This window comes from Acartia tonsa, chromosome 13 (assembly GCF_053477335.1).
Source record: "Acartia tonsa isolate MP-2025a chromosome 13, ASM5347733v1, whole genome shotgun sequence".
NCBI lineage: Eukaryota > Metazoa > Arthropoda > Copepoda > Calanoida > Acartiidae > Acartia > Acartia tonsa.
Genome location: NC_137272.1, coordinates 11,596,769 through 11,610,200, shown reverse-complemented (window position 1 = coordinate 11,610,200; position 13,432 = coordinate 11,596,769). Strand labels below are relative to the sequence as shown.

The 13,432-nt window shown below is 33.7% G+C and overlaps 2 protein-coding genes across 2 annotated transcripts in view; one reads left to right on the top strand and one right to left on the bottom strand.

Annotated features, from left to right (window-relative positions):
• Positions 1–11,852, top strand: part of LOC145335143 (uncharacterized) — a 68,122-nt gene extending 56,270 nt beyond the window's left edge. The window contains exons 25-27 of the mRNA XM_080180875.1: positions 10,384–10,434; positions 10,881–10,945; positions 11,172–11,852. Coding sequence (XP_080037001.1) covers positions 10,384–10,434; positions 10,881–10,945; positions 11,172–11,292 — 237 coding nt within the window. The 3' untranslated portion in view covers positions 11,293–11,852. The remainder of the gene's footprint in view (positions 1–10,383; positions 10,435–10,880; positions 10,946–11,171) is intronic.
• Positions 1–13,432, bottom strand: part of RpS20 (ribosomal protein S20) — a 186,072-nt gene that overhangs the window by 74,967 nt on the left and 97,673 nt on the right. The gene's annotated exons all lie outside the window — the stretch shown is intronic.

The following is a 13,432-nucleotide window of genomic DNA, read 5'->3' as shown; positions in this document are numbered from 1 at the left end:
ATGGAATCGATGTAGCACTCATCAAAAGGAATTGGTGCGTATCTGTAGATTTTTATTGGCTCAGAACTTAATTCCATGGATAGTATAGTGGTAAATGATGTTGTACCACCACTTAAACGGCTTTGGACTTCCAATCCGAGGTTATGAATATAGTCCAGTTTTAGCTCTTGTCTTACAAAAGTTTTAATAGTGTCTGTGATGTCCGTCTTTGCAAGATCTTGAATTAGAGTATGTCTAAAGTTTAAGTCTGCTTTAAGCTCCTCTAAGTTTGTGATTGCTAAGTTGCTCAAGCTATCAACATAAGAGTATTCTGCTGTTTGCACAAAGTTAGCTGCTTTGGCATGAAGAACTATCCCACTTACGATTTGTGGTACTATTTCCGCAAGCAGTAACTGTGTAAAGTCAAACTTATCATGATCTAGCTTATAAGAAAGTTTATTTACGTTATTAGTCACTTCAATGCGGTTAGAACTTATTAAGGGAGTTACTGTTTCAATAGCTTCCTTGATTGTGCGGATAAGTTCCATTACATCAGTAAGCAAGTCCTTAATCTTTTTGGTATATAACTTGCCTATGAGTTTAGTTTGCGCTGAGGTGAATGTGCGTCCATCATAGTTAATGTCTAATTGAGTCTTCAGGCCATCATAAATTGCTATTTCAGGCGCCGTATTGCCTACAGATATATCAACTTGAATGGATTGAATTGCTACAGCTGTATAGCCTATATACTCTCCACTTTGATAGTGAGTGGGTATCAAGTCTGTCATTGTGTTTGCTGTTGTACTATAGTAGTACATACTTAGTATTATTAATATTATCTTAGGATACATTGTTAAACAGCTAAGTTTATTTAATAAATGCTTATATCCACAATCAAAAGTTACTTTTCTGATTGATACACTTACACTAATAAATAAGGTCTTCACTGCTTGGAGTTCTATGATAAACTAACTTATTTTCCAAAATCTATTTATTATCCTACTTTCGCTACTGCTAGATTCTGAGTGGGCGTTTCCGGTTTCTAGCTATAATTAAAGTTTTGACATATTTTTTGTATGTAGATTGGTTATAGGCTTAATAACTAATCAAGTTCATCTCAATTCAAGGCATATATATAGGTTGTCTAATAATGTTGTTATGCTTGTGTAATTTACATAGTTTATATTAGATATTTTAACTCGATTTTGTATATATTGGATTACGCAGTGACATGCGTATATTTGTACAGTTTGTATTACTCGTTTGACTCTGTTTAGACTATACAGATTCAAAACTTATACATATACAATTTTCCTTTTATATATTTTTGCGTATAAATATTTTTGAAGGGATCGACTTATTTAGTCGACGTGTATTGTATATGGTTGGTCTCCCCCTCTCAAGAGAGAAAACGTAAATTTTACCACTGGATATATAACCTTGAGTGGGAAAATTCTACATAAATTATGATATCTCAGTTATCAGATTAGAATAACATATTATTATATTGTTCACGAGTTTACAAGGTAAACGGAAATGTAAGTGATTGTTATGGTTGTGAACTTATACGTTTTGAAATCTGATATTATGATTTATGTTCAATGTTTCTTAGATATAAATTCGATACGTGTTCAGAATTATCGATTTGGTATTATTTAAGCTTGCATTTTAGTTATAATGGTAATCCCTTTTGCTGTTTATTTGTGCATACAGAGATGAATGTGCACATATTTCTGGTTGCAGATTTTGCTTTAGCCGGAAATATAAGCGGAAGCGTATTCCTTTAGCTAATGTAATTATGAGTTTATTGTAAGACTTTATAATTACTCTTTTGTATCCTCTATGAAGGTGTCAAAAATAGTTTTATCTTTATCATTGTTATATACAAATTAGATACACTTTTGTCGCAATATGGTTTTGGGCATATATTTCGGACATTGTTGTAGGGTGATAGGTTAAGTATCCGAAGTGTGTTTTAGACCTAATGTTAACCGCAAGGTTACTTAAGAACTATAATACATAGGGTTTTCGGGATAAAACCAAAGTTAATAGCAAAAATACTTAAATTTAGGCTGTCCATCTTCGGACATACATTAGTACAGTCCTTGATACTGTTTTCCTTAATTCGCAAAAGTAACGATAAGCTTGGTAGCTCGTCACCAGGAATGAGATAGTAGTGTATGATTATTTAAGGATTAGACCAGGTGATAAAAGTGGTCTGTGCATTCTGGCAATATAGTTTATTATAAGATTGCTGCGAAAAAGCCAGAAGTGGTGCCGGCTCCATTTGACAGAATTACTCTTACATGTCAATATGCTAGTTAATTTACTAAAATTGGTCCAGCTGCCAAAGCTTTCTTAATGTCCTCTAAAGTTCACCCTTGTTCCAGAGTTGAGACAAAAGTTTTATTTAATCCTGAAAATGTAAGTGAGATCAGAGTATGCTATTGGTCCGTTACATATTTATGCATACTGTTGTGAATATGCTCATAAAAGTCTCATTAAAGTGAGGTCCGTAAGGTCAGATATATTTTGAAGGCTTTTATTGCTCGCCTCTGATTTATACTACAATAGGCATGTAAAATAAGAACCAAGGAAAAGTCACAACTTTTCAAAGTGAGTGAATTTTTCTTAAACTAATTTTCTCTCTTTTATGTGCGTATTTTTCCCACAACTTTCTTCAGGATATTTGAAATGTATGCTCAATGATTCAGATTTCGGCCTTAGATAGTTCAATCAATTTAATGATATTCCCTAAGTATACTGGACACCTGGGGTGGAGGCGTGTACTACCTAGGTCACGTCCTCTTTTTGTACAACTTTGTCTTGGTTGTCATAGGTTGAATTTCAGTTTAAAATTTGATTCACAAGTAATAACAGTTTTTTAAGCAAAGTTCCAGAGATACTTTGGCACAGTTGTATGTCTAAGATTTTCCTGTCTAATTGTGAACGTAAAAAGATTCTCAAGTTATACCATAAAACATTAGCTGTATTACTACTTTTGTGTACTAATTAAAATGTTAGTGTGTGAGATTGCCAATCTCAACCATATACCTTAATCTAAACTCTACAATATCATCTATGTTTTTAACAAATTTACTTCACTCAGGATTAGGTGAGACTAGAAATTTTATCAACATTAAGATGATAATCAGATTAAGACCACTCATGATATTTGAGTGCCTTTTTCGATAGCTGTATGATTTGGAGTGTATCTTATCAGCCAAAAGATTAATCGAGTTGATTAATGAACTTGTGTTTCAGATGGTTATAAGAGTAATATTGGGTTGGTTATTAGTATCTAGCGTGATCTAGTTGATAGCTGGCGTGTTTCGTGCTATGGCACGTTGCTCCAATTCTTCGTCAGAATCATCTATTTCTGGTATCATAGGTATTCCATATATGAATGACCCTGTGAAATCAAAGTCAACGACTACCTCTCTGACAATAGATTGGTCGCTAGACTCTATGTAGCCAGTGATGACTGTATTGGTGATAGTATGATCGGAGTTGTTGATTATTAGAGCTCTGCTGCTGAGTTGTCCATCATCATTGATAATGAGTTGTGTTTGTCCAGGTAAGATCTTAATTCCTGCGTTTCCTTTTGCAATATGATCGTCGCTGAGGATCACTTGTGTTCCAGGTGCCAGGTTGAAGAAGTGGTTGATATTCATCACTATCACTTGAGTTTCTTTAGCTTTGATCTTTTTAACTATTCCTGTACAGAGCTGGAGTTCGAAGTCAGAACAGAAGATACTGCTCAGTGGTCCCTCAGGATGAAGTACAGAATACAAACATGGTGCTGAACAGCACTTGTCTGTGAAGGAAGTCCATGCTAGCTGTAGATTTCTAATACCATTCAGTCCAATTATCATAGGTGCGACATCCTCATGGTCTTCAGATACAATCGAAAAGAGAATTGGGTAATGACGGCCTGAAAATGATGTGGGACGAATCATAAGAGTTATATCTCCAGGTTCGGGAATCTTGTGATCTGCATATGTGACTGGTGGCTCATCACTTTCCTCCAACTGATTCTTATCATTGTGCATTATTACACCAAACAACTTGCTGTAGTACCTGGCTGATATGATGTTTTTATCTGTTGCTGAGTCAAGCAAAGCTGTCATACGTGCATCATAGTCATATTTACAATCTACTTCTTCTGGCATACATCCAAAGCAATGAAGGTACAATTTCCTTTCTTCCTGCTTAGTGGGTGCAATGTTGTCTCCTGTTTGATCGTTAGGCTCCTTGAGAGTTATTTCAGCTACGGTAGCTTTGACTCCACTGAGGTTACAATCTTTAGGTGACTCCTTAGCGTTGGCTTTAGCCCATTCTTCATATGTTTGCCTGAATACACCACCAGGTTTCACCTTACCACTATGGTACAGTTCCATCATGGCTGGCCTTCCAGAATGGTATAACTCTTTACCATATGTCTTGTAACAGTTTGTGCAGAATGCTGATGTCAATACAGTTGGGTATAACCTCCCTGTATCATCACACAATAATCTACATCCATCTGATATTTTGTGAGAATTTTGTCCACATGCTGCACAGTAGCGTCCAGGTGATGATCAATAAGAAGCCTGATAATCTCGCTTGGTGTTCCTTTGAAATTGCCTGTCCCTGTTATCCCTGTGATAAGGTTTAGGGTTGGGTGATTTTGCAGACATTTCTCTAACAGTGGATTTTCTTTAATAATAGTTTGAGATGGCCTCTATCTTAGCAGCTTGTTTATCTTTGTAGTTAGCTCTTCTATCTTTAGACTTCGAGCTGTTTATGTTGTTGGTTCTCTTGTGCATTACACTCTTGGTACAGTTTGTGCAGAGATTCTTCCCAACTTCCAGTGAACCGCTCGTGTTAGGACTACCAAGTTGTATTGTATTCAGTTGCTGTGAGAGTAGAAGCTCCTCTGCTGGCTCTGCTACTGTTGTTTGCACACTGGAATCAGTTTTCCACGGTTCTGGTGAGATAGCTTGAGTTGATAGTGAGTCCAAAGATATCTCATCCATTTCAGGGCTCATATTCCTCTCACCAATTTGTTCTGGCTCTTCTAGATTGGATATTTGTATCTCCTCATAAGCATCAGATTCTCCAGTGTCTGTATTAGCTGAAGGGGTTCTTCTACCAGGTATTGTCGAGCGTCCTCGACAAGGAGTGGTTTCCTTGTCAGCTTCATCATTCTTCTTGCCTTGTTTGCAGGAAGATGACATTGCGGTTGCTTTAAAGCCTTCGAACTATTTGTAAGTTCTTTAAAAGCCTATGAGATGTTGTACTATTTTTAGGATAAAAATAGCGAAGGTTCAAGAGGAGTACAAATAATGTGTATAACCTAAAACAACCAAGAATTTGTTTAAACTAACTAATCTTTTCTTTAAGTTTGCTTAGCTATAGATGGGTGTCGTACCTATCTCACCTATAGTTGTTTCTACGTCGTATATACTTGCGTGTGAGCTTTGAATGTTATTCTGAAGTGTGCGCTAATGCACTCTTATCCTTAATTAAGCTCAACCGTAGAAACACCTCTACTTAACTTATATATATGTTTGTTTATGAAGCCAATTTGAGCTATTTAGCTATTCAAATTAGTTATCAAGTTAAGTAATGTTTGCAGCAGAGTTAATTTGGGTATGCTTATATACTATCACAAATTAACTTTAGTTTGCTCAGGAGTCGACTTTCCTAGCAAATTATGGTTGTCGAGAAAAAGAAACAGCAGTTTATAATACTTGTTGAATTCTTACTTCACTCTAAGGATATGTATTTATAGCCTACGATCTACTTATTCCTGTAAGGCTATTATGAATATAACTTACTAAGGTTCACTCCCAAAGGATCGTCTATATTCTAATAATATTGCAACAATTTTGCCTGAATGTCAAAGATCTCGCCACCTCTTACTTATAGTTGTATTAGGGGTTTTCCTACCAATCCTATAAAGTAAGTTGCGCAAAGATTGGGGCTTCACTTATGACTTCAATTCTTATAACTGTATTAAGATATACAATTTAGATATACCTATGTATATATATGTAAAAGATTGTTTTCAAAAATTATCTAACCGGATGTAATCTAATTATAATTAGTAGTAATACAATATTCAAGTACAAGTTTACTCTGAGGAAGTGTGAGATCCTACACTAGGTGGCCAACCTATATTGTGGAGGTTGTCAATCAAACTTCAAAGTAGCCTATTGACTTTGAATTAAACAAACACTTATAATTTTGAAAACTAATCTAACTGGTTTTAGTGCACTTCTTTCTTATTTATCTAAAGGTATTCTGTTTGGTTATAAGAACTCTGGGCTATATGTAGACACACTTTATGTTACTTGGTTATAGTCTGTATGCTAATAAGCCTAAGTAAACATACGTTTCTCAATATTCTTTAATTATAATAATCCGGATTTTAAAGACAGTAGGGTACTTTCCGTAGTACTTCTGCTACTTCTTTTTAGAGACGTCCTACTCTCCCAAGGTAGGCTGCTGCAACCTCCTGCTGCGTTTGGTTTATAGAACTTTGTCTCTTATAAGCGTGCTATTTAATACATATAGGGCCTATATTGTTGACTATACTTTTATATCACTAATAGTCACTATCACTAGTAATTAACTTGTCTTCACTTTCACTGCTGAATTCTGGTGGTACATGAAATAGAAATGTTAGCATTAACAAAGTAAGTAAAAATTTAGTTTTCATGTCCTACTTATTGTTGAGTGAACTGTTTATTGTATTTATTTATGTGTCTGTAAAGAACATACAAACAAAAGAAAATTTTTCTAAGTTAAGATTGAATTAAAAACTTTCTAAGTCAAAATAAAATAGAATCACTCTAAGTCCAAAGTTGGAAAATTTTGACTAAGTCCAAAAAGTTTCTAATGAAATTATTCTAAGTACAAAATCAATAAATTTTGGCTAAGAAAAAAATTTTTTTTTATGAAATTATCCTAAGTGCAAAATTAGTAAATTTTGACCAAGTCCAAAAACTTTTCAATGAAATTATGCTAAGTACAAGATTACTGAATTTTGACCAAGTCCAAAAACTTTTCAATGAAATTATGCTAAGTACAAAATTACTGAATTTTGACCAAGTCCAAAAACTTTTCAATGAAATTATGCTAAGTACAAAATTAGTGAATTTATCCTGAGACAAAAGAAATAGAATCACTCTAAGTCCAGACGTGGAATATTTTGTCCAAGATGAAATTTCCTAACAGTTCATTCACAAAGCTACTCTAGAGATTGCCCTTAAATCAAAAGAAATAGAATCACTCTAAGTCCACTATTGGAATATTTTGACTAAGTGCAAATCTCGCTAAGTTAAGGATTTTAAAGTCATAAAGTATTAGAGTGTTAGAATTTATCCTTCACCAAAAGAAATAGAATCTCTCTAAGTCCAAAGGTGGAATATTTTGGCTAAGATAGAATTACCCTAAAACAAAATTTTCTTTTAAGTGTGGAGAATGAAATTTGTTAATTTAGTTAGAAAAATTGTAATTATTACAAGTCCAACTTTGGTAAATTTCCAACCAAGTTCACATTTTCATAAAAATTACTATAAGTTCAAAAATTCAAAATTTTCTCTGTAACAAAAGAAATAGAACGGTGCTAAGTCCAAAATATGGAATATTTTGCTCAGAGTATCAGGAAATCTTTGGAACTTTTGCTGATTGCATAAAGTAATTTGTTTACACTTATATCATTCCAACCGATCGATGTTGAGAATATCTTTGAGCCTTTGAATATTTTGTTTAACTCAAAATTTGTTAGGAGAAAATAGTTATTTTGATAAATCCGCATATAAATCAGAATTACATTAGGAATATAAGACCGATGCATGTATAAGTAAGTGCAAATCTCAGAAAATCGGTTCTAACGGTACCAAAGTATTAGTACACTTTAACTTGAGTTTAGATGCTACAAGTATGTAATAATCTTTTGGCCCTTTACTACGACTCAAGAGTACTAACTGCTTTCGGCATATTGTTTCAGAAACATGGCTCCAAAGACAATATGTATCCCAACTAACAGCTTTTCCCGTGTTCTATAAGATTTGCTCCTAAGTTTTCATTTAGTAAGACAATTCAAAATAGTCCTTTACAAATAGTATTTTGATAGCTTATAAATGAAAGGTTACTCCATGCTTGATTCCTAATAAGTTCTGGTTTGAGTATCAAAGATTCAAGTATTTCAACACTTAGAGAATTTCCGAAAAATAAAAATCATACCAAGTCCGAAGATTTATATATATACTCCGCCACCTAGCACAACTCCTAAATCTCAAAAATCTGACTAAGTCCGAAAATCAAAATTTTGCATATAGCTCGATCATAGATTATTCCAACCCAAGTGATTTACTAAAGAGAGGCGGACATGGAGGTGCCGGTGTGCTGGTATTCTCTAGGGCCTCTAGAGTGTCAACCAGTGCGAGTGTCCTTATAGGGCGGCGACCAATGGCCACAAATATGCTAGCATTCTCTAGGGCCTCTAGAGTGTCAGCTAGTGCAACTGCTCGTACACGAGGCTCTCAATTGCATTTGTGTCGTGCCTTTCAGTCCCTATCTCTTCAAACGCCTCATAGTCCTAACCTTGCTCTCAAATAGTTTCACAAGTTTTGGAAAATCCGATTTTGCCATAACTACAACTGTTCGATTTTGGTAAAAATACCTGCCTTAGGCGGTTCGGGTACGGTAAGGAAAAAAAAGAAAAAAAATTTTTATGAAGTAAAATTTTCCAAGATACAACCGGTAAGTTGCACCATTGTGTGTGCGAATGGGGCGTTTGTCCAGATTTAGGTATGGAGACCGCTCTTCTATGAGTACTACTAAAAACCTACTTTTACTGCAATACACATAGACATTCTCATCGTCGGTTCGTTTGTTTATAATGCTTAACCCTCTATTCCCACAAGTATAATACGAATTTGGTTGAGCTGGTGGAAGCTCAACAAAAGACCCACGCGAAGTATTATGCTGCTTTAATCTAAGAATAAATGGTTGGTTTTGATATTCGATCAGAATTATATAAGTATATTAAGTATTAAGGAAGGAAAATGTTTTTATAAAGTGTATTTATATTACAAGTGCATAAGTTAAGTATGAAAATATTTACAGGATAAGTGTTAAAATCATAAGTAGAGTAGGACAGAAATGTGCCCTGAGTCCCAAGCAGTGAATTGTGCTAAGTGTTAGAATTCTAACATAAGGCCTAAGCTCAATTCATGCTAAGTACTAAGGGTCCTAAATTTAAACTACAATGCATGCCAAACAACTAAGTCATTACCTTTTAAAGCCAGAAAGAGAAGTTGATGGTAGGAGAGTCAATAAATAACTAAATAAATTTAAGAGGTATATGCTATAACATTAGCTTTGGACCAGGATCTTAGTGTTTGTCTGTGCAATTAAATGTCTGTATGTTAATTTGTGACGTAAATCAGGCATGGTTGTAGGCATACATATTTGTACTGATTAGTTACATGGTTACTTTAACAATAAACATAATGTCTTTAATAAACATATAATATTAGCAAATCACATACAAATTACCATGAATAGGCTAGCGTTACCCATATATGGTGTCATATAGGTAGAGGTAGGCCTATGAATGCATAAAAGGATACAAATAATGCCTTGGGCCTAGCTAAAGTAATTGTGTCTTGTGCCTGAGCGCTACTGGATAATTGCGGGGCACACATCAATCAAATATTCATAATCTGCTCTATATAGTGTTAACTTTATATCAAGCATAGATAGATAGTTTGGATGCGAAGCATTTCTGTAAAAGTCTTATATGTACGTTCAAAGAATTTGAAAATTGAGGATCGCATCTCCAGACCAGAACGATAAGACTCATTATTTTACTATATGAAGAATAAATTCATTTTGTTATTTCATGTTGCTATTTTAATCATATTAAAGTATTAAATTTCTATCCATAAAACAGAAAATTTAAATTTATAATATAGTAAATTAATTTGATACTAGCAATACGTGCGTAATGTGGTCAGATATTAAACTAAAATTTAACAGTTAACTAAACATTTTAACCCTTTTAGGACGATAATTTGAAATAAAGAATATTAGGATCCTAAAATAATTTAAAGAAAGAAATCGTCAGGGAGAAGATAATGGAAGAATAGGGTTAATAGTCAGAAATCAGATAACCAAAAGAAAGTAAATAAAACATTGAATAGACCTAGCCAATAGCGAGATAATTATATCGAGCCCAACTCTAGTTGGGATATATCCTTTAATTAAATCTCTCTCTCTTTTCTATGTCTATGTTCTTCTTCGAAACTCCTCTATAATTCAAAAAGGTCCGTATGTTTCACTGTCTGAAACATTTATTGTAATTGGGTTTCTATGGGTGGATAATAATATATTTTGGTTTTAACCTAGGAGATGCGATCTTTGAATGGACATTCTTCAAGGAAGCAACATCTAATGGAGGTAAGTTTTTGTTAACAAATTTACTTTTAGAACATATCTGTCTGTCTAAAAGTTAGTCACGCTCTTTTGGTGTCTGTTTTTTTGGAGGACGTTCAAGCTTATATGTTTTGGGAGGGGAAAGAAGGAAGAATCTGAATTTTACCCCGGGAGTAAAATTTTCATGTGAGGGTCAATTACAATTGTTTATTGTCTTATATTACTAAACCAACAAGTTAAATAAGAATAAGTTAAATAATGATTGTATTTATTTTTAATTGCACATCTAAAGTTCTAAAGACAAACAAACAAACAAACTTATGAATACTGTCTTAGATTATGATGATCTAAGAGAATTTTTTCATAACAAAAGAAACCGCCTTTCTCTGATTTCAGACGAGTAAATGTTAATTCCCCATAGAGCAGACGGACATATTGAGTCATAGATTAGTTTTTTCTTTTTTCTTAAGGAATTATTTGGAGATTTTCCAACTACCACTGGATCTGGTAATAAATCATTGAAAACGTCATTCAGGTAATAATTAAAAATTGTTTTTCTTCAAAATTTATGACAAATCTTGAAACATGGGAAAGAAGGGTGGTGTAAGCTACACTGGTACCCAAAGTTTTATAATAATCTTATCTTATTCGTTTCCTCATCAACAATTTTGGTTATGTTTATTGAATTTTAATTATTTGCTTCAAACTAGTAGTGTTCAAACTTTTTAATCAAAAACTTTGATGGCTATTCTTTATTCTAGAAATTCCGCCGGCCCCACCAAATCTGTGAAGTTTCATGACCTGGAGGTTGAATCTATAAAGTATTCAGACTACAGACCATCCACAAGTCCAGATATGTACCCCCATAGAAATTATCTATAAAGTATTCAGACTATAGACCATCCACTAGTCCAGATATGTACCCCCACAGAAATTATCTATAAAGTATTCAGACTATAGACCATCCACTAGTCCAGATATGTACCCCCTCAGAAATTATCTTTAAATTATTCAGACTACAGACCATCCAAAAGTCCAGATATGTACCCCCACAGAAACTATCTTTAAATTTTAACTATGTTATTCATTATTTGATAAACCCTATTTGGGAGGGATAAGATACCCTTACCGCTTTCCCTACCTAACTCAACCCTTCCTCTCCTATAATTGTAAAATCTCTAACCCACCACAAGAATTAAAATATTTAGGAAGATGTATAAATTTATGAATTAAGTTGGTCATACTAGAAAAAATTTTTATTTAAAAAAAAATGCAGATAAAAAGTAGAATGAAACAAGATAAATCTTTGTATATTACTCTTTACTCCTTACTCCTAATTATTTTTAAATATTCTCAATAGCTATTTTTCTGTCCAAATTATTCAAATATGTTAAAGTTTAATAGTACAGTGAAAGTAATTTTGTAATAAAATAATTATTTAATTCAAAATTTTATTTTACTTATCTTTAACTTAAAGTTTCATTCTTTTTAAATCTTCAAAAAGATAAAGAAATTTATGTACAATGTACATGTTTTCAATTCGAAAATTGATACTTTTAAATGACATTTTTAAAATTATTATTTCTATTTTTACTTTTAAAAACAGTTGTCTTCTTAGAAATACAGAATTTTGTAGTTTAGACTTCATAAAGGCGTTTGACAGGTTCAATTACAATAACCCCTAAAATTTAATGGACTGTTAAGCTATATTCTATTTCATAAAGTAGCAAGCTTTTTTTGTCCTTAGCAAAGAATTTCACTAACCGCTGAACTGATATGGTTCTTTTTTGACACATTACAATCTTTCCCGATTTTGTATTACTTTTGCGGAACATGATTCCAGTTACGTCATATCTTTCTTTCCCGAAAAAGGGAAGGGGGTAAGAAAATCTCTTCAAAAGAGATGGGGAAAACCCCCCTTTCTTCCATCTTTTTTTTCTTCCCCCCTTCCCTTTTTCGGGAAAGAAAAATATGACGTAACGGGAATCATGTTCCGCTAAAGTAATACAAAATCGGGAAAGATTGTAATGTGTCTTCTTTTTCAATCTTAAGTGAAAATGAAAGACTTCTTTAGGGGCGTAGCCGCTAGTATATATATAAAGTAGCTTCGTTTAAATAGAAAAAATATTCTAAAAGTTTAAAGTTAAAAAAAAATATGCATGATTCATAATCAATCTGTGAATACAGCCATATGCAATTTTGTGTTTTTTCATGTAGGCAAATTATCAGTTATGTTTTTATTGTTAATCTAGTAAGAATTTGTTATGCTGTAGTATATTGCTTATAGTTGAATTATTATGTAATAAATTATTCTATTAAATAATTCTTTTTATAAAAATCTAGTTTATAACAAACATAGGTTTTATCAGGGAGAGATGGGAAATTGAATTGTAAATTACCTTCAATTACCTCGTACGGGCGGGATTGCAGTCAAGGACCTTTTCGACTTGATGTACTGTCCAGGTCCTGGTCCAGCAATCCAGGAGAACTAAGGATGACTGTTACGCACCCTTCTCTGTCCAAACACCCAAGGATATTAGGTTAAGTAACATCCTCCAGACAACCAACTCTCTGTGATGTACGACCTTTGTCTGAGAAGTCCCAACTGGGCATGGTAACGATTTGCGCCTGTTTTGGGCCAAGTTATTCCCCCTACTCTAACTATTTACGTCGCGCATCTGACATAGCAGCAGTAGGAACCATGTTTAACGTCTTTAGTTATGACGCGGTGTCGGCTCGAGATTCGAACCTATCACCTTTCCGACGACGAGCGGATGCGCTACGTGTTGAGTCAAGGTCGCGGGTTTTAAATTGTAAATAAGCCTGGCACCCAAAGTTTAATGATTACGATATATATATCGTTGGCTAAAAACTTTGGATACTTTAGTTCAATTTTGATTGGTCGGTTCGATACGAGTACTCTCCACACATTTCCACCAATTATCTTAATGTACTGGGGGTCAATTTAGTTTATCATAATTGGGTAATATGTATATAAATTTATCGTTCATTGAAGTAAGGA